Source organism: Hemitrygon akajei, chromosome 2, assembly GCF_048418815.1.
Source record: "Hemitrygon akajei chromosome 2, sHemAka1.3, whole genome shotgun sequence".
NCBI classification, from domain to species: domain Eukaryota; kingdom Metazoa; phylum Chordata; class Chondrichthyes; order Myliobatiformes; family Dasyatidae; genus Hemitrygon; species Hemitrygon akajei.
The window spans coordinates 32,723,671-32,746,209 of record NC_133125.1 but is presented as its reverse complement, the minus strand read 5'-3'; the positions used below and the strand labels follow the sequence as shown (position 1 = coordinate 32,746,209).

Sequence of the window (22,539 nt, the reverse complement as noted above, 5' to 3'; positions counted from 1 at the left end):
TTTTTCTTTTCCCCCTTTCTGGTTCTGTTCTTACATCTTTTCTCCTCCTCTGCCTATCTTTGGTGCCTCTCCTCCTTCCTGTTCTCACGTGGTCCACTCTCCTCACTTATCAGATTTCTTCTTCAGCCCTTTACTTCTTACACTTAACCCCTTCCAGCTTCTCACTTCATTCCCTCCACCCCCACCCACCTAGCTTCCCCCTCACCTATCACCTGCCAGCTTGTACTCCTTCACTCGCCCACCACCTCATTCCCCCTTCCTTTCCAGTCCTGATGAAAGGTCAATAGTTCATTCCCCTCCACTGGTGCTGCTTGACCACCTGAGTTCCTCCAGCAATTTGTGTTTGTTAATTAAAATTATATTTGTGTATTAGTAGGAGTACTGTGCATCCTAAAACATCTGCTAGTCCAGTGCCACTAAAGTCCCATGTTGATACGTTATTGGAGAGTTACTGAATTGTTGACATCTCCAGAAGTTACTGATGCAAAGCCCTGCTGCCTGTTTTTTTTTCCTTTTATAACCTAAGAGAGTTGTAAGCTTAGTCAGCTCCATCTTGGGCACCAGCCTCTGTAGCGTCCGGGACATCTTCAAGGAGCGATGCCTCAAAAAGGCAGCATCCATCATTAAAGACCCAGATCAGCCAGGGCGTGCCCTGTTCTCTTTGCTACCATCAGGAAGGAGGTACAGAAACCTGAAGGCACACACTCAACGACTGAGGAACAGCATCTTTCCCTCTGACAACCGATTTCTAAATGGACATTGAACTCATGAACACTACCTCACTATTTCTTTAAAAAAATATTTATTTGCATTATTTATTTAATTTAACTACTCTGTGTGTGTGTGTGTGTGTGTGTGTGTGTGTGTGTGTGTGTGTGTGTGTGTGTGTGTATATATATATATATATTATATACACACATACAGTACTTACTGCAATTCATTGTTTTTTTATCTCTCTGATGTATTGCATTGTACTGCTGCCACAAAGGTGACAGATATCTTGACACAAGCCGGGGATATTAAACCGATGCTGATTCTGAAACGTGAATGTTTTTAGGTGGAGAGAAACATACGGGTGGAGGCAGAGAATCCGGCAGTGATGCATGGAAGCATTACATGAGGAGGTCTACCTGGTAGGTAAAGGGACAATTGGGTCACTCTGAATGACTAGAATATGAATGGGAGGAATGGATTAAATAAAAATTAAAAACGTCTACAGCTTTAAGTTTAATTTTCAGACACGAGAAAGAGGAGCAGGATTACTTGAGCATGCTCTGTGATTCAGAAAGATCATGGGTGATTTGATCATTGACCTCAATTTAGTAAATGTAACATGTTTCAGGATTGAAGTCCTGAATGTTAATGTCTACATTTGTAGCTGGAAATCTTCTCATAATCTGTCAAATCATGAATTTAAAAAAAAACAACTAGCAGATATCCCATGGAACTTGTCACTGTCTACATAATGCTACGCTTCTAAGAACTGGGTAGCCACACCATTTCAGTTCCAATGTACTATTGTGCTGAGGGAAAATGCCTGCTTGTAACTTGGTATATCGTTGGGAGCCCATGAGGTGTAGCCATAACTCCCATGGAAGGGTATAGATGGGTAGGCAGATGTTCAATTCAAATAGAGGTCAGGCTGAGATACAAGGTCATTTGGAATATCGAGCAACATGCACAAATTTCTGGAGGAACTCAGCAGGTCAGGCAGAGCTTTGGACGGAAATGAATAGTCGATGTTTCGGTCTGAGATGCTGCCTGACCAGCTGAGTTCCTCCAGCATCTAGTGTACATTGTTTCAGATTTTGCAGCATCTGCAGTCCCTCTTACGTTGTCTATTAGAATATCTTTTTATAACAGTGTGTCCTTCCTTATAGAATGTTTCTTTGATGTGTTGCAGTTTGTGTTCTTCCTTATGTCCTTTACTTCATAGTGCTTTAAAAATAAAATACCAAGAAGTGCTCTGACATAGGTTGGCCTGATGTGGTCAGAGCAGAGTGAGTTCCCACATGCTGAGGCGGATAATCCTGCATTGTCTGTACTTTCCGACGTACACTCGTCCTGTGTGCAGAGCTCAGCATTATGCAGTACCTGGAATGAGCGCAGTAAGTTGTATAAGACATTGATGAGGCCAAATTTGGAATATTATGTGGCAGTTCAGGTCAGCCACCTACCTACAGGAAAGATATCAATAAGCCTGATAGAGAGCAGAGAAAACTTACATGAATGTTGCTGGGACTTGGGACTTACAGGGATAGGGTAAATAGGGTAGGACTTTATTCCCTGGAGAACAGGGGAACGACGGGAGATCTTGCAGCAGTATGTGAAATTAAGAGGGGTATGGACAGGAGCAGGTGTGGACTGTAGTAGCATCCATACCGGACTTCAAAGGGAATGGTCCCGGGTTCGAATCCGCAGGCTCCTTGCACACTTTCTGTCCGTGCTGGGTTGAGCATCAAGCTAGCAACTTGGCCTCGTTTTTAAAAAAAAAACACCAAACATATGCTAAAGGTTGCCACCCAGTGCGCAGAGGGGAACACAAAAGGGTGAGTGCATGCAGGCTTTTTTCCCCTCGTGTTGGGCAAAACCAAGAATAAGAACGTAGCTCTAGGGTGAAAGGTGGTGCCAATGTGGAATGAGCAACTTGTAGAAATGGTAGGTGTGAGTTGAGTTGTAACATTTAAGAGAAGTTTGGATAGCTACGTGGATGAGAGAGGTATGGAGGGTGCAGGGAGATGGGACTAGGGAGAAAACCAGATGGGCCAAAGGGCCTGTTTCTCTGCTGTAGTGCTCTATCACTTTATGACTCTAAAGCAGCCAGTGCTGAGTGGGTATCATGCCATTTTATATGCAGAGATTCTGACAGCACAGTAGCGCTGGCAACCTGGACGTGCCCCTACCACTTCTTGGCTCGTCCAGCAATCAGTTGGCCGTGGCGGGCAGGACAAGGCCGCTCACGGTAATGTTGGTGGACAAGGTGTGTGGGTAGAAGGGTCTGCAACAACATCGGCATGGTGAATCGGGCCTTTGCTGTGGACTGTTAGCAGCCCTTCTATGTGTTGATACAGCCGTCTCTCTCATCGCTGCCTTTTGGGTGTGGTGGAAGCGGCCCAGTGTTGAGCATGTTGCTGAGGAGAATTGCAGAGTGGTGGGGAAGGACACACCCTTCCCATCACATTCGACTGAAGGTGATGAGAAAAGCTGTAAGCATTGTGGATTGTAAACACAGGAAAGAAACGACTGTTGTCTGCTGCACTCCTGAGTTCTCCTCTTGGCAGCCCCCGCCGGACCCTCCTTTCGGCCGACCCGACTGTGAGACTCTCATTATAGGTTCCCAGCTCACTAGATGGTGGTCCAGGATGATGACTTTTTGTTAAGTATAAATGAGTGGCTACCTGTGGGTGTTGAGACTAGAGCACCAAAAGTGCTAAAGTGAAGCAAGGTAGTGCCATGCCGGATACACTAATGCCCCATATTTTGTGAAACAGCAGTTATATCATGTGGAACGGACTGACAACGTTGCCTTGGAGCCTGGGACACTTTGATTGAAAAACATGTTTTTTCTTGCAGATTCCTTCAAACCTGCTTTTTCCAGCTGCAGCTTCCCACCACAGTGGACCCCACCCCTCCCCCCTGCTTGTGTGCACTCCTCCCCTGCTCACTCCTGTTTACTGTGGTTGTTCCTTCAGCTTCTAGCCTCCATGCTCTGGGGATGACTAGAGTAACACCACTGAAGTGACCTGGGTTCAGTACAAAGGTTGTATGGGCTCCCCATGTCTGTGTGAGTCTCCTCCCACATTCCAAAGATAGGTGGGTGGCAGGGGCCTGTGGTGCCTGAAGATCCTGTTACTGTGCTGAATCTCTAGATAAATAAAATAAATAAAAAAATATCTCTTAAGGTACCCTCCATACACTTTCCCCTTGTCTTTTAAGATCATCCTTAAAATCTAGTCTTGACCTACCTGCAGTTCTGGCAGTGACTTTGACCATAAGTGTCAGCTAGCTCCATGTCTCATTCCACAGATGTGCACAACCTGCTGTGTGTTCACAGCATTCTCTGTGTTATTTTCTAATTTTTTTCAGCTTTAGCTCACCCCTCCTGATAACAATTTAAATGACTTGGTGTCTACTTCTTTCTCATTATGCTATGTGAAATGCCTTGGACATTTTTCTGCATTAAAAGAACTTCAAGAAACCAATGTATGTTTCGTGTTGAAGTTTGCAAATACCAACCTAACCTGTAGGTGTCAGCAAAACAGTAGGAAATTTTCCTGATTTGGTGGGTTTTTTTGGGGTTAGGATTTTTTTGTGTAATTTCAGAAGAAAATTTTTTCAGCAAACTTGCCCAATCATCAAGTATGTAAAATTGAGTGGGTGTGGCTGAAATCAGGCCAATGAGCCAAACACTCGGAAATCTTACCAATCTGAGGAAAATTGTTAGTTCTGAAACGTCCTTAATCTACAGAACATTTATTTCCCTTTAGGACTGAAGAATCTGAACTTGGATGGAGCTCTTCATGATGTTAAAATTTGTATTGTTCGGTGTTTTGAACTCTCTAATTCTTTATATATCATATTGGTTACTCTTCCCACTTTTTAAATCAATTTTCCAAATTGGGTATGTCAGAATAGCACCAGTGTTCTGTGAGCACAAATGGAGTTTCTAACTTACCAAATTACTAATAGCTGTTGCGGATTTCTCAGATGCTGCATAATAAATCAGAGGCCAATGTTAAACAGTTCCTTTCTTCTGAATTACGATTTCATCAGTTACTGTTTCTGCAAATAGTTGTTTTGAGGGTGTTATCACAAATGTTTGGCTCCAGTACTTGTTAAACTTTTCATGCAATATCTTGATTCTGATATAAAAACAGAAAATGCTGACAGTGCTTAGTAGGTCGGGCAGCATCTGTGAAGAAGAAAGTACAAGCTAGGTCCTGGTCCACAGAAATCTGTCATTAGCAACTATTGAAGCTGAGCTCAGTGCAACGGGAGGGGACAACAGTGTTTCTGCAGTGTACTTGTCCGACTGGTACAGGCAACAGGTCTTAAGCAATCAACCTCAAAAAAAGGGTTTAGCTTAGCTTCTGGTTTTGCTTCCTTCTATTAATAACCTGCCTTTACAATGGTTTAACCTGTTTTAAAGTCATTATTTTAAAATGTTTTAATGTTAATCCATTCAATTGTTTCAATTGCCCCTGAATGGTATCCGAGGAGAGGATGTGGCTGCTGCTTCCATCACCTGATGTCTAGTTGCCACTTGTGGCCTGTTACACTTTAAGGAAGGGTTATAACCACAGCCAATGGATGAAGAGTATCTGGACCAAGAACGGGTTGATGAACTATGACCATGCGTAATGAAAAGTTATCAACTTTCCAGCATTTTCTGTATATGTTTTCATATTCCTAGCCTCTGCAGAATTTTGCTCTTGATCTTGATAAGTAATCCCAAGACAGCAAAGGCATAAATCATAAATTTAGTTGTTGTTTTCATACAGTTTCTCAGCCCAGATCATTTATTCTATAGACTGAAACTAACTCTCTTTCTCCCCATTGTTTTAGCACCATCAACTATAGCAAGGAACTTCCTTTGGCTCAAGGGATCAAGTTTGAATAAAGATAATTTGTGATATTATATCAACTATCAAGACTTTGAATGAGTGAGGATGAAAGATTAGAATAATTTTCATAAGAGGAATTAAATCATGTTGTGCAAACTCTAAAATCTGAAATGATTTTACCTATGAACTACCAGACTTGGATATTTGGGATTTTGCTTTTCTTCAGACTTTCAGAGATGGAACTGTGATGTAACACATCTGCTTTTCATTACTAACAGGATAACCTCTGTATAGAACATTGGATTAGTTTCCCTCCAATGGCAAGTAAAATGAAAATAAATCCTCACACTTTGAAATGAATTTGAGCCAGTCCTTTATTTTCTTTGTTTAACTGATTTTTATAATGATCACTTGAGCACTTTACAGTAATAATTACTATTATAGCATCTATATTTGTGTAGAACTAATCTGTATTTGGGGTCTTCTATTTTTGGATGCAGTGTTAATTTGGAAGCATTTGTGTAATATAGCGTCTTTGAAGTATCAAGCAGTACAGTCACAAATGTATAAAACGATACATTGTGGAGGGAAACAATGAGAAAGAAAGGGGCCTCTATCCTCCAGGAATATTCTTGATAAAAATAACCCAGTGGTTATTATTAAGTTTAACAAGTAATTTGATCAATAAAATTGTTAAGTTCTTACTGGTTTCTTTGGTTGAATCTCTGCCCTGTGTAATTGATCTTGTATCATTTCTGCATTTCTCCAGCCCTAGAAAAGGTTGGTATGATGATTGTGGGTAGAGAAAGCATAAATAATCTGGACTACTAATATTGCTAAACATCGCAGGATCTGTAACATCCTCTGGGGTGGGAGGAAGCAAGGTTAGAGGTGTTGAATGAGCCCATGAAACAGCAGAAAGGTAATTGCCAACCACTGAGGTCAGGCAGCCTAGGTTATTTTAAAGAGCAGCTCTTGGCGCAGAAGCTGTTGCTACAAAAGTTTAGCAAGCCAGGTTCAGTCCTGATGTTGATTGGTGTCTGTCTGAAATTAGCAACTTCTGTTCTGGATTAAAAAGAGAATATGCATCGATCTGTTGAATTCATTGGAACAGTATGAATATAATATTCATGTAAATCAAACTGCATTCAAAATCTATTGATGGTGTCTATAATTTGCAGTGGTTTAAAATGAAGTCCATTTCCTATTATTTAGCTGCAGTTATTTGATGTTATTGATGCAAGTGCACTGTCATCTTGACTACATTCCAGCTTGTGGACTGGTTAACTGTACTAAGGTGGGTAGTGAGAGGGAAGATGCTGGGGTTTTAGAACTTGTATATTGAAGTCTACAAGGAGGAAATTTGGGTGGACTGCAAAATAGATAAATAGGATACCACTTGTTTAAATGATCTCATCTCTCTCCTTGACCCTTCAGCCAAGACCAATTAAATTATAATGAGTGTTCTTTTACGTTATTCCCATATTGGAAAAATAGCCACTGTTTGGAAAATGCAATAAAAGTGATTACCTTGTGCATGAAGTGCTGTACGGTGTCTGACATTTCTGTAGTGCTGCTGTTTCAATGGAAAACTGGAAGTTTGAACCACCTTCTCCCTCGTCTGGTTTCACCTGTCGGCTGTACTCCTTCCCCTTCCCCCACCTTCTTATTCGGGGGTCTTCGATTTTCCTTTCCAGTCCTGATGAAGGGTCTCAGCCTGAAATGGCGACTCTTTATTCCCCTCCATTGTTGCTGCCTGTGACTTGCTAAATTCCAGCAGTATTTTACATCTGCACAATCTCTTGTATTTAAATTTGAATTAGTTTTGTTCTTCATTCTATTGGGATGTAATGGTAAAGATTCATTTAGTTGGTTAATCTGTGCAAGAGAATCTTTGGAGATTCTAACTTCGAGAATCATTTAATTAAGGGAGCAATATAAAATGAAATCTCTCTTTGAGATGACACAGAGACGTGTGTGTGTGTGTGTGTGTGTGTATGTATGCACGCACGCACACTCAAAAATTTGGGCACCCCTGGTCAAAATTTCTGTAACTGTAAATAGCTAAGTGAGTAAAAGATGAGCTGATTTCCACAAGGCATAGTTAAAGATGACACATTTCTTTAATATTTTAAGCAAGGTAACTATTATTTCCATTTTCAAAAAAGGAAAAGGGCCGGAAGCAAAAGTTTGGGCACCCTGCATAGCCAGTATTAGTAACACCCCCTTTGGCAAGTATTACAGCTTGTAAACACTCTCTGTAGCGAGCTACGAGTCTTTCAAAGGCAACACGAGTGAATCTGCAGATGCTGGAAATAAATAAAAACACAAAATGCTGGCAGAACTCAGCAGGCCAGACAGCATCTATGGGAGGAGGTAGTGACGACATTTCGGGCCGAAACCCTTTATCAGGAGTGAAGTAACATGGGATGGTCGAGGGAGGATAAGAAGTGGGGGGAGAGATGAAGTAGAGAGCTGGGAAGTGATAGGCTGGAGGGAAATGGGCTGGGGGGAAGGTGGAGAATTATGGGAAATAAAAGAGAAAGAAAGGTAGGGCTGGGGGGAGATTATAGTGAGGGGGGAAAGAGAGAAAGAAAGAGAACCATACTAAAATTATAGATAGGGATGGGGTAAGGGGTGGGCAGGGGTATCAATGGAGGTCTGTGAGTTGGATGTTCATGCCGGCGGGTAGGAGGCTACCTAGGCGGGAGATAAGGTATTGCTCCATCAACCTGCGTGTGGCCTCATCTTGACAGTAGAGGAGGCCATGGACAGACATGTCGGAGTGGGAGTGGTCTGTGGAATTAAGTGTGTGGCCACAGGGAGATCCCGCCACTGCTGGAGGACCGAGCGCCGGTGTTCAGCGAAACGGTCTCCCAGTCTGCGGCGGGTCTCCCCTATGTGTAAATGGCCACATCAGGAGCACCGGATACAGTATATCACCCCAGTTGACTCGCAGGTGAAGTGGTGCCTCACCTGAAAGGACTGTCTGGGGCCTAGGATGGTGGTGAGGGAAGAAGTGTGGGGGCAGGTGTAGCACTTGTTCCGTTTGTTCTTTCAATTCTTGTTTGGGAGATTTTCGCCCATTCTTCCTTGCAAAAGGCTTCTAGTTCTGTGAGATTCTTGGGCCGTCTAGCATGCACTGTTCTTTTGAGGTCTATCCACAGATTTTCGATGATGTTTAGGACGGGGGACTGTGAGGACCATGGCAAAACCTTTAGCTTGTGCCTCTTGAGGTAGTCCATTGTGGATTTTGAGGTGTGTTTAGGATCATTATCCTGTTGTGGAAGCCATCCTCTTTTTATCTTCAGGTTTTTTACAGACAGTGTGATGTTTTTTTCCAGAATTTGCTGGTATTTCATTGAATTCATTCTTCGCTCTACCAGTGAAATGTTCCCTGTGCCACTGGCTGCAACACAAGCCCAAAGCATGATCGATCCACCCCTGTGCTTAACAGTTGGAGAGGTGTTCTTTGCATGAAATTCTGCACCCTTTTTTCTACAAACATACCTTTGCTCATTGCGGCCAAAAATTTCTATTTTAACTTCATCAGTCCACAGGACTTGTTTCCAAAATGCATCAGGCTTGTTTAGATGTTCCTTTGCAAACTTCTGACTCTGAATTTTGTGGTGAGGACGCAGGAAAAGTTTTCTTCTGATGACTCTTCCATGAAGGTCATATTTGTGCAGGCGTCGCTACACAGTCGAACAGTGCACCACCACTCCAGAGTCTGCTAAATCTTCCTGAAGGACTTTTGCAGTCAAACAGGGGTTTTGATTTGCCTTTCTAGCAATCCTATGAGCAGTTCTCTCAGAAAGCTTTCATGGTCTTCCAGACCTCAACTTGACCTCCACCATTCCTGTTAACTGCCATTTCTTAATTACATTACGAACTGAGGAAGCAGCTACCCGAAAACGCTTTACTATCTTCTTATAGCCTTCTCCTGCTTTGTGGGCATCATTTATTTTAATTTTCAGAGTGCTAGGCAGCTGCTTAGAGGAGCCCATGACTGCTGATTGTTGGGACAACGTTTTGAAATTTGCATCACCTGACCTTTCCTAACAATGACTGTGAACAAGCCATAGCCCTAACAAGCTAATTAAGGTCTGAGACCTTGGTAAAAGTTATCTGAGAGCTCAGATCTCTTGGGGTGCCCAAACTTTTGCATGGTGCTCCTTTCCTTTTTTCACTCTAAAATTGTACAAAACAAAAATAATACACTAATCTTGCTTAAAATATTGAAAAGAATATTTCATCTTTAACTTTATGACTTTTGGAGATCAGTTCATCTTCCACTCACTTAACTATTCACAGTAACAGAAATTTTGACCAGGGGTGCCCAAACTGTTGCATGCCACTGTGTGTGTGTGTATGTGTGTGTGTATATATATATATATATATATATGCATTTTGTGTGTTACAGTGGAAACACATTCATCTTTAAATGATACTTGTGCATTATGCAAGACGGCATAACGTACATCATTTTGTAAATGTATAACTTAATTATAAAATGTAAACTTAGCAGGTCAGGCATCATCTATGAAAAGAGATCTTAAGTGCGTACTCTGTGTCCTTATTTGTTTTATAAAAGTGAGTTTATAAAATTTAGTGATTAAGGAATATGGACCCCAAGCTGTTTATAGTAAGCCAAGGATCAGAATGGATATGTGATATATCTTAAAATGCACATCAATTTTCCTAGTGTAGATTGTTTATTGTTATACATTGTTAAATCCTGGTGGAGTACTTGGTTCTTTGCCATTTGTCAAATTGCCATACTAAAAGGTTTAAAGTTAATTCCTTTATTATACTTGGGCATTGACTGTCAGTAGATATGTTTACTTGCATTAGAATCAAAACAATACTACATCTGAGTCAGAAAATGTGGATTTAAATTCAACCCCAGAGATATAGACTCGAGTTTATATGCACTTGAAATAGCATTAGAAACATTGGTGTAGAAATACTATTACAGTGCTGTGATGTTATGGGCTTTATGGCATTTTTATCTGAATCTAACTATGATTGACATGCCATGTACTCCTACTGTTTTTCTCCATTTGTGGACTTAAAAATGTAGCACATGTGGATGATATGCCCATGTGCAAAGTTGTCTGAACATAAGCAGTGTGCAATATACAATTCATACTGCTGTGATTTTAAGTGAGCAACATCATAAACAGAGCTGTAGAAGTAACAGATCTTTATTTGGCACAAGCAGGTCTGCAGAGAAACTTGGTGGAAGAATCTTCCTGATCTTGAATACGTTGCATCCTTCTGCCCTTAAAGTACGAAGACAACAGCTCCATGATTTAATACAATTTCAATAGTAACTACGGCATAGCTTACTTCAGTATTTTGGATGTCGATAAGTGGTTCTGTAGAGTTATACATTTACAATGGGACCATTCCTTAATTGACAAGACCAACTCTAAATACTGCCACTATCTGTAAGGAGTTTGTATGTTCTCCCCACGGCAGTGTGGGTTTCTGCAGAGTGCACCGTTTACTCCCGCATTCCAAAGATGTATGGGTTTGTAGGGTTAATTGGTCACATGGGTGTATTTGGGTGCAGCAGGCTCATTATGCAGAAGGGTCATTTACAGTGCTGTTTTACAAGAGCACAACTTGGTCGTGGTTTGGAGACTTGCATGTCTCAATGCCCTGGACAGCTATGTTGGCTGGAGTCAGGGCTTTATCTCTTTGGAGGGTCACCCATGCCAAACAGGCCAAAGAGTAAAGGCCAGACGAAGAGTGGCCCACTAGTCCACCAGGTTTGGAGGTTCAGCTCAGGGCTAACAACCCTGACGGGTAAGAAACAGCAATGAAAGAACCTTCTACATCTGACTCCTACGGTATTCCCGAGTCTCCACCTGCATGACCGACAGTGGTGAAAACCAAGAGGAAGCTACTGATACGATAAAGGAAGCAATGAATGCTGTCAGAGGTGGAGGACTTTCATCGATGCCCTAAAAGCCAGTGGTATAACAGGCCGTAAGTAAACAATACAGGAATCCCTTGATATGGATCCCTCTTCAAGAAAAGTTTAGACACCGTTATGTCATTGAATGGGCTCACTAATGGGAACTTAGTCTAGAGCATTGAGACTTTTTTTAATGAAGACTTCTACAATAGACAGATACCTTGTGGCACTTTCCCTTTAAGCCAACAAGTATATGAATATTAAGGTATCCATTAGAGTATTAATGGATTTGTGGCTAAATTTGCCAATGATACAAAGATAGGTGGAGGAGTGGGCAGTGTTGAGGAAACAGAGAGCCTGCAGAGAGACTTAGGGGAATGGACAAAGAAGTGGCAAATGAAATACAATGTTGGAAAGTGTATGGTCATGCACTTTGGTGGAAGAAATAAACGGGCAGACTATTATTTAGATGGGGAGAGAATTCAAAATGCAGAGATGCAAATAGACTTGGGAGTCCTTGTGCAAGATGTTCTAAAGGTTAACCTCCAGGTTGAGTCAGTTGTGAAGAAGACGGATGCAATGTTGGCATTCATTTCTAGAGGTTTAGAATATAAGAGCAGGGATGTAATGTTGAAGCTGTGTAAAGCACTTGTGATACCACATTTGGAGTATTGTGTGCAGTTTTGGGCTGCTTATTTTAGAAAGGGTATACTGACATTGGAAAGGGTTCAGAAAAGATTCATGAGAATGATTCCAGGAATGAAAGGGTTACTGTATGAGGAATGTCTGGCAGCTCTTGGGCTGTATGACCTGGAGTTCAGGAGAATGAGGGGGGAATCTCATAGAAACATTCTGAATATTAAAGAGCCTGAACAGATTAGATGCGGCAAAGTTATTTCCCATGGTAGAGGAGTCTAAGACAAGAGGGCACAACTTCAGGATTGAAGGACGTCCTTTTAGAACAGAGATGCGGAGAAATTATTTTAGTCAGAGGATGGTAAATCTGGAATTTGTTGCCCAGAGCGACTGTAGAGGCCAAGTCATTGGGTGTATTTAAGGCAGAAATAGATTGGTTCTTGATTAGCCAAGGCATCCAAGGGTATGGGGTGAATGCAGGGGAGTGGGGATAACTGGAAGAATTGGATCAGCCCATGATTGAATGGCAGAGCAGACTTGATGGGCTGAATGGCCTACTGCTGCTATATCTAATGGTCTAACATACTTACTACAAAGATGTTAGACGTTGCCATTTCTCCAATTATGGCCACTATTCCACTCCATTGTTAAATGTCATGTTAACATGACAATTTTCTGCATTTCTGGGTTAAGTTCTAAATGGTTAGCGAAACCTGAGTGCCAGAACAGTTGGTGGAGAGGTTGTGGAGACAGATGTTGGAGGGACCTGACAGATGTCAGGAATCAAATGATTGAGCATGGGCAACTAGTGTCCTGAGCTGTGTATATTTCAATGCAAGAAGTATCATAGGAAAGACAATGAGCTCAGGACATGGATCAACACTTGGAATTATGATGTTGTAGCCATTAGTGAGACTTGGTTGTAAGAGGGGCAGGACTGGCAGCTTAATATTCTGGGGTTTTGGTGTTTTAGATTTGATAGAGTGGGAGGGATTAAAGGAGGAGAGCTGGCATTACTAGTCAGAATATGTCACTGCAGTACTCCATCAGTACAGACTGGAGAACTCGATTAGAGAGGTGTTATGGGTGGAACTGAGAAATAAAGGTATGACCACGTCAATGGGGCTGTATTAAAAACCGCCCAACAGTCCGTGGGTTTTAGAGGCACAAATTTGTAAAGAGATTGCAGACTGTTGCAAGAAACATAAGGTTGTTATTTAAGGTGATTTTTTTTAACTCTCCACGTATTGACTAGGAACCCATACTGTGAAAGGACTAGATGTGATAGAGTTTGTCAAATGTATTGGGGAAAGCTTCCTTCATTAGTAAGTCGAAGTCCTGAAGAAAGAGCATGTGATACTTGATCTGCTGTTAGGGAATGAGACAGGGGAGGTGATAGAGGTTTGTGCAGAAGAACACTTTGCATCCAGTGACCATAATGCCATTAGTTTCAAAGTAAATATGCAAAAAGATAGGTCTAGTCTGCGGGTTGACCAAAATTGGATCTAAATTGGAGAAAGGCTAACTTTGATGGTATCAGAAATGATCTGGTAAGTGTGGATTGGGACAGGCTGTTTTCTGGCAAAGGTGTACTTGGTAGGTGGGAGGCTTTCAAAAATGAAATGTTGAGAGTACGAAGCTTCTGAGAATAAAAAGTAAAAGGTAACAAGTGTAAGGACCTTTGGTTTTCAAGATATTTTGGGGTCCTTGTTAAGAGAAAAATTGAGGTGCATATCAGGTATAGGCAAGTAAGAACAAATGAGGTGTTTATGGAGTATAAGAAATGCAACAGAACACATAAAGAAATTAGGAAGGCTAAAGTAAGGCATGAGGTTGCCCTAGCAAGCAAGGTGAAGGAGAATCCTTGGGTATTTTACAGAAATGTTAAGAGCAAAAGGATTGCAAAGGACAAAATTTCTCTTCTGGAAGACCAGAATTGTAATCCATGTGTGGAACCAAAACAGATGGGAAGATCTTAAATGAATTCTTTGCATCTGTATTAACTTGGGAGACGGACACAGAGTCTATAGAATTGAGGCAAAGTAGTATCAACTTCATGGACCCTGTACAGATTACAGAGCAGGAGGTGTTTGCTACTCTGAGGTAAATCAGGGCAGACAAATCTCCAGGGCATATCAAGGTGTTCCTTCAGACCCTGTGGGAGGCAAATGCAGAAGTTACTAGGGTATTAGTAGAGATATTGATATCAGTCTTAGTGACAGGAGAGGTACCAGAAGATTGAAGGATAGTCAATGTTGTTCCACTATTTAAAAAACGGCTCTAAGCATAAGTCAAGAAATTATAGGCCAGTGAGTCGGACATCAGTTGTGGGGAAAGTTATGGAAGGTATTCTAAGGGACTGGACTGATTAAGGATAGTCAGTATGGCTTTGTGCATGGTGGGTCATGTCTAACCAATCTTAGAGTTTTTCGAAGAAGTTACCAGGAAAGTAGATGAAGGCAAGGCTTTAGTAAGATATTTGACACGGTCTCACATGGGTGACTGGTCAAGAAAGTTTAGTTGCTTGGCATTCAGGATGAGGTAGTAAATTCAGTTTGACATTGGCTTTTTGAGAGAACACAGAGAGGGATAGTAGAGGGTTGTCTCTCTGCATGAGGCCTGTGACCAATGGTGTGCCGCAGGGATTGGTGTCGAGTGCTTTATTGTTTGTCATCTATATCAATGATCTGATTAATAATGTGGATAACTGGATCAGCAAGTTTGTTTTTGACACCAAGATTGGTGAGTGTAGTGGACAGCGAGGAAAGTTATTTTGGCTTGCAGAGGGGATCAACGTCATCTGGAAAAATGGGCTGAAAAATGGCAGATGAAATTTAATGCAGACAAGTGTGATGTTTTGCATTTCAGTAGGACCAGCCAGGGTAGGTCTTACACAGTGAACTCTGTAGGGCACTGAGGAAAGTGGTAGAACAAAGAGATCTGGGAATACAGGTCCACAATTCATTGAAAGTCGTGCCACTGGTAGATGGGGGTAGAAAGCGTTGGGCACATTGGCCTTCATAAATCAATGTATTGAGTGCAGGAAATGGGATGTTGTATTGAAGTTGTATAAGATGTTCGTGAAGCCTAATGTGCAGTTTTGGTCACTTGCTACAGGAAGGATGTAAGCAAGGGTGAAAGAATACAGAGAAAAGTTACAAGGTTGTTGCCGGCTCTGGAGGACCTGAGTTACAGGGAAAGATTGAATAGGTTAGGACTATTTTTTTTAGAACATAGAAGATTGAGAGGAGATTTGATAGAAGTATACAAAATTATGAGGGGTATGTATAGGGTAAATGCAAGCAGGCTTTTTCCATTGAGGTTGGGTATGTCTACAACCAGAGGTCATAGGTTAATGGTGAAAGGTGAGAAGTTTAAGGGAAACATGAGGGGAGACTTTTTCACTTAGAGGTTTGCAAAAGTGTGGAATGAGTTGCCAGCAAAAGTGGTGCATGCAAGCTTGATTTCAATATTTAGGAAATGTTTAGATAGGTACATAGATAGTAAGGATATGGAGGGCTATGGTCCTGGTGTAGATTGATGAGAGCAGGCAGTTTCTTTTCTTTTTACAATATTTTTATTCAGAAGAAAAAAAACAAGATTTACAGAGTGCAACACATAGATACATCTCAACATAACTTGTGTACATTCATATATTGTAATAAAATTGATCAAAATGTTATAGCATAACACATAAAGGTATACCACTCTGTAATCAAAAATTTAAAGATGTCATACATCATAAAATAAATTTTTTATATAAAAAAAGTTAACCCCCTACCAACTACCAAAGAAAAAAGCTGATGGATAACAATGGATAATTAGAAAAAAAACATTTACTTAAGAAGAGAAGATAAAAATATACATAAAAGTCTGTGCACTGTTAAACTTTATAAATTGGAAAAGTAATTTAGGAAAGGTCCCCAAATATCATAAAAAGATTGTTTCGAATTTAAGACTGAGCAGCGGATCTTTTCTAAATTTAAATAAGACATAATATCACGTAGCCATTGAAGATGTGTAGGAGGGGTAGACTCCTTCCATTTAAGCAAGGTTAAAAACTAGGTAAAAACTAAAACCTGTAGGTTAGGAGTATTTAAAGTTATATCTTCATTTGCAATAATACCAAACAAGGCAGTAAGGGGATTTGGGTTTAAATTGTTTTGGCATTTAGATGGGCCAAAAGGCCTGTTTCTGTTCTGTACTTCTCTATGACTTTAAATCAAATCTTCCATATGTTTTCTGCTGATGGACTTGGAAGCTGTGTCAATACTATGACCCCTACCTGCTGTTTTCTCCTTCAGTGACACAATGTTCCATTATCCTTTGTGTGGTTCCTTTCCCCATTAATCAGTTAACACTCAAAGGCAAATCAGACTCAAGCTAGCACCACCAGTTCAGGTGGCAGTTAAGATCTCACCTCCGGATGGGAGATTGTAGAGGAAGGTTGAAAGTTTTAGAACAACCATGCATGGCTAAATGCACAAGGATCAGGATTTGTAATTAACTCATCTTTTTCATTGCCATTTGATGGCATATGCGTTCAAAGTTTAGCTTCTAGTGTCCATTCCTAATACAGTACTGTCCTTGCATGTTGAGGTGTTCCTAGCATTTGTCTTTTAAACAGACTTCAAAATAAACCTGCTCTTCCAGCCTATTAAATAGATATACAGTAGAAGAAAACCTAGTGTTACTGGCAAAAAGGATGTTCTTCTCAAACAGCAGCATTTAAGTAAAACTGATTTAATTATCTTCCTGTTATTGACATGGATTCAATAGGCCAAACCTACTCCTTTGAGCTATAATGGGATTGGCTGCAGTATGTTACTTCATTAGTTATATATTAACCGTACTTCATTAGCCCCAGGTAATGAAAACAATTAAAATTCATTTCTGTGTGTAAATAATATAAAAATAGCAAAGAGTGCTGATGAAGCAAAAGGAACTAAATTAAAATCAACCAACAGAGCAATGACTTTTCTCCAATCTGCCAATTAATGGCCAGAAGTAACCACAAAATTGACAAACCAAATGAATCTTTTTATTGTATTATTGTGGTATTTGCCACATAAAGCTTAAAGATAAAATTGTATCATGGATAACTATCATAAAAAGAATCATGTTGCCCAAAATGCATTTGTTTCCATGCTTGAGGTCTTTACAACAGCAGTTTGCTTGAGCCAGTCCCAGTGTTAAAGGTCTGTGATTTGAGTTTTGGTGCTCATCTGCTGTTTGATTTCCTGGTTGGACCAAGTTGGCGTCCCTTTATTTTATTTTTAATTTGAATCTTACTGTCTTGCCTTCAGTTATTTGTGGCTAATTTTGTTTTCGCAGATATACATGTGCCCTTGACTGTTTCAATGTGGTTTGAATGCATTTTTTAGAAAATTAATCTATGCTTTGTGTATGCCAAGTGATCTTTCACCTGACCTTATGTAAAGGTCATCCTCTGAAACATTTTAATACAGAGTTCAAATGGAGATTTCCTCCTGATTCATTTGCCCGCTCTATAAAGCCTGTGGCTAAAAACTTCCAGCAATGTTTCACTTGATATCATTATTGTTTCACTTTGTATTACAGGAATACTTAATATAACATAAAACATAAACATAACATTTTAAATCTATTTTAACCTAATAACTAAACTAGAGTTTTATTTGAAAAAACCCCCCACTAAATTTGCATTTCATACTAGGGTGGGATAATGCAGGAAGGAGAACTGATCATAAAAAAATTAATATGTGTTCAGAATTTTGAAGCAGAAACTGTAGGACTCCTTTTCAGCCACCAGCCAGACACTCAGTAAGCTTTCTCTGATTACAATATCGAGGCCAAGACAATTAGTGTCATTGTTTTTGAATTGGACCAGTTTATGCCTGAACCTAATGTTTTAATGTACCACGCATTTTTTGTTTTGCCTACGTAAGGTTTATTTAATATTTAATCATCTCTGTTTATTACCATTTCAAGTATCAAGTAGAAAGCTATCCAAAAAGTAATATGTAATGGGATCAACCTGTGCTTTGTTTCCTGTTAGGTTGTATTTTGCTGCTGTACTAGACAACTTCTTGATGATTGACTAGTTTTTTTTTGTGTATTGGTTAATACCTTAGTCACCTGGATGTTCTCCAACAGTTGATTTTATTTATGTGTACTGAATAATGGGACATTGGGTCAGAATATTTGTTACTTTAGCTGATAGTAACAGTATATTTTTGCCTTTTATTCAAAAACCTGTATTCAGTACAATAAATATGCTCGTTGCAAAATATCATCACCTTGGTTGAAGAGCATACATCATATTCTCATATTCAAATGCCTGATTATAAATCAACTGCAGGCACAACTGGAGATGCTCATTGCTAATTTGTGCAATCCTAATTTCTGACTGAAATCAGATTGTGACACAATCTGAAAATTATTAAATTGCCAATGTCTTTACTCTCATTCTGAGGGCATTGAAGCAATAGGTATCAGCGAAGTTTGCTTTAAGAAATCAGAGCGAATTCACTTTATTACAAGTATTGTTTCTACCCTGAGCCCTATGTATTGAAGGGGGTAAAAGGCTTGATCTCCAATATGTGCAGTGACAGAAGTGCAATAGAACATTGTTATTTATTGCTGAGCATGTAAACGGTGGACACAGAGGTTAAATAGTAGTAATAACAGTAAGAATAGAAAATTCCTTATTGACAGAGAATGTGTGTGAAGCTGTTTGAGGATGGCCTTGATCTTTTTTCCTACAGATGGAATTTCAAAGTTTGCAGAAGTACCTTGTCTTTAACTATTTTTATCGATTTTTATCTGCCATCGTCTCCTTTACTGATACATTTACAGCTTCCTTTCCTCCAGTAAAGGTAATTGCAGGGTATTCAGCTGGGATCTAATCCACCACAAGGATATATCATTATGGTCCTTAATTATTCCATCTTTATTTTAGACTAACCTTGTACTATTGACAGGCCGTTGCCGGGTAACAGATGGTTTCCATTTTTGCAGACGTCTTTAAGTCAACATTTGTCCAACCAGTTCTAGAATTAGTAAATAGCTGTCCACAGGAACAAATATATGTATATACGTCTGACTTTAAACCTAGTACCATCTAATTTTAACCCTGTATATCCAGGGTTGCCCTTCTGTTGCCCAGATCTATCTGAACCATCAATCTAAATTCTAAATGTTTTGATCACTGTTTGCCAAATGTTCTGGATGAAACGTTTCCCATGTATGCCAACCCATTCCCAAAATTTGGATACAAAATTTTTCAATGGTATTGACAAGACACCAATCAATAAATATCTCTTGCATACACTTTAGGAATTAGACCTTTCCTTGCTCTTTTACATCATTACAATTCCAATCCACATCCAGGTAATTATCACGGTGAATTCTGCAGATGCTGAAAATCCAAAGCACATATACAAAATCCTGGAGGAACTCAGCAAGTCAGACAGCATCCATGGAAATGAACAAACATTCAACGCTTTGGGCCGAGACCCTTCGGGATTGGAAAGGAAGAGTGAAGATGCCAGAATAAAAAGGTGGGAGGGGTGGAGGGGAAGACTTATAGCTAGAAGGTGATAGATGGAGCCAGGTGGGTGGGGAAGGTAAAGGGCTGGAGAGGAAGGAATCTGAGGGGAGAGGAGAGAGGATAATAGCACAAGAAGAAAGAGGAGAGGTACTGGGTGGAGCTGAAAGGCAAGTAAGACAAGCCAAGAGGCCAGAATGGCAAATAGAAGAAAAGGGGAGGGGGTAGGATTTTTTTTTTGTTTGGAAGGAGAAATAAATAATTTTGCCATTAGGTTGGTGGCTACCTAGACAGAGTATAAGGTGTTGCTCCTCCACCTTGAGGGTGGCCCCAAAGAAGAGGAGGTCATGGACAGGCATGTTGGAATGGAAACTGGAATAATTAAAAATCTTATCTGACGAACTGCTCCTTTCCATTCTTCTCACTCTTGGGTAGCCTATACTATAGTCTCATATCTCTATATTTTTATATATATATATTCATATATCTCTATATTTACCTTATCTAAAAATCACACAATGAAACTATTTTTCTGCAACACCTTTATCAATCAATGGGCAGAATGCCTGATACTGATTAATTAAAAACATTCCAACTTCTTAAAAAATTGCATGGCCATTTGGAACTCTGATTGTCTCAAATATAGCTTTCAGTAGAATGCACAACCATGTGAAATAGGATGAAACATGTACTCCCTCTGGTACTGATGATCTGAGCTCACCTTTGTTTTCAGCGATGTTACAGGTGAAGCCTCGTGGTTAATATTGTTTTAATATGTAAGTTTACACCTGTGTCCTTAGCATTAGTTTTCAATATCTTCACTCCTTACTCTGCTGAGTACTTAATTCCTGAAAATTGAGTAAATCTCTTTTGCGTCAACCACGCCTCCAGATTAACATTGACAATGGGGGACATATTGTTAAATTGTTTCCAACTGAGAGATGGTAGAATAACTTAAGCTATTTAGAGACAGTTGCTTTTAAATTTTTCTTAATACAGTACTCAATTCCAAAATACTGCACTTAAAGCAGCTGGTTTAGTGTTGATTGGATGCCATGGAGCAGACAGAAATGCACTATTCTGCAGCAGCAGTACTATGATAACATTCCAATTATACATGGTAATTTACATATGTAAATTGGTTACAATGAATTCACATCCATCTTCCTCACTGCTATAATTTGAATATCTTTGAACCGTTGGCTACTTGAATATGTGAGAACAACTGGGGGAAATTACTTTCAATAATTTTACCTGGCGCTTCTGTCAGTCTCTGATGCATGCATATTTTAAAATCATATTTCTGAGGGTTCTAAATTTAATTGTGAAAGTTACAGCAGAATAATCTTTCCCCAACTGAGTATATTTATTCAAAACATTTAGAATATATTATTATTTGAGGAGGAAAAGAGCTAAGAAATATTAAGTGCATGTTACATGCGTTCTTTTTCTCTGTCAATCTTAAAGCTAAAATTGATCACAGAGCTTTTGAACCATATGCATTGCTATACATCTAACTATATGCTGTACATTCCTAGTTTGGGGTAATTCTCCAGTTAGTGTTGGTGTAATATAGCTGTTTGCTCTGTATGTGATCTAGAGCAGATATTGTAAAGAAAGTGATAGTATTGTTTACTTCAAGTTCAACCTTATAAAAGAATAGAAACCACAATCTTAGGCGCACAAAGAAAAAAATAAGCTTTATTTTGTCACCTGTACATTATGATATTGAAGCGTGTCCTTTGCAGCAATGACGAACACAGTCCAAATATGTTGTGGAAGAGCCCACAAGTGTCTCCATGCTTCTGGCACCAACATAGGATGGCCACGACTTACTAACACTAACCTGAATGAAACCACTTCACAGGTGTACTTTATTAAACAAAATGATTAAAATCTTTCTCCACTATTGCTTGTAAAATGTCCAACAGAGGTTTCCATTTCATTATCATGGATAGGACCAAAAACATCCAAACACATTTGAATTAGGAGTTAAAACAAAAAAATAGCTGAGAAAACTCATCATATTAGGAGCAACTGTGAAAAGAGAAGCAGCTGACATTTTCAGATCCAGGAGCCTTCAGCAAATTACAGTTTTGATGGAGCACCCCAGACCTGAAATGTTTACAGTGTTTCTGTTCACATATACTGCCTGACCTGAGTAATTCAGTTTTTTTTGTTTGTTTTATTTTCTATTTCCAACATCTGTAGAATTCTTAAAATTTATGTGTAGATTAGGAACTGACTTATTTTCAGAACTGACCTACATTGAATGCCTTGGGCTAGTTTTGAATTCTAATAATTGTGCTTCAAAAGTCATTCTAAATTTTTGCTTCGCTGATCATTAAGCAAGATCCAATGTACAATTAAGGGTATCTAGGTCCTCAATTTAGTAGTTGTTACTTACCGGTAATTTATGCAACTTTATAAATAAAGTCACTTGACTCCTCACTAATTAACTGTATCCACATGGCTAAATTCTCATACAATTGCTATAAAAACAGGTTTTTAATTGACATTAAAATTGTAAACATTTGGTACAGTTTATTATGTTAATGTCTTTTTCTGTACCACTTTTTAAGTAATTTAAATCAGTCTATATAAAATTATAATTGCATATCTTGACTCGTAGACAAAAACAATTACACAGGAATGACTTACAAATGAATTAATAACAAATCCATTCATCCAAGGACATAACTCAAGATTTCTAATTATGAAACAAAAGAGAGCAATGAAAATTGACATTTCCTGTACAAAACATAATTATCATCCTACAGCCAAGAGATTAAATTGCTAAAAAGAGAATTAGTCTGTATGAAGCTGGAGATAGGATGTCACTCCAAGCTTCATGATGATTATACAAACCCAGAAAGGTAGTAATC

The 22,539-nt window shown here is 39.5% G+C and overlaps 1 protein-coding gene across 1 annotated transcript in view; it reads left to right on the top strand.

Annotated features, from left to right (window-relative positions):
• The window catches only part of aldh7a1 (aldehyde dehydrogenase 7 family, member A1), a 54,276-nt gene extending 48,352 nt beyond the window's left edge, over positions 1-5,924 (top strand). Inside the window, exons 17-18 of the mRNA XM_073069664.1 lie at positions 1,058-1,133; positions 5,566-5,924. Of these exons, the coding sequence (XP_072925765.1) occupies positions 1,058-1,133; positions 5,566-5,620 (131 nt within the window). The 3' untranslated portion in view covers positions 5,621-5,924. The remainder of the gene's footprint in view (positions 1-1,057; positions 1,134-5,565) is intronic.
• Positions 5,925-22,539: the final 16,615 nt, after the last annotated feature.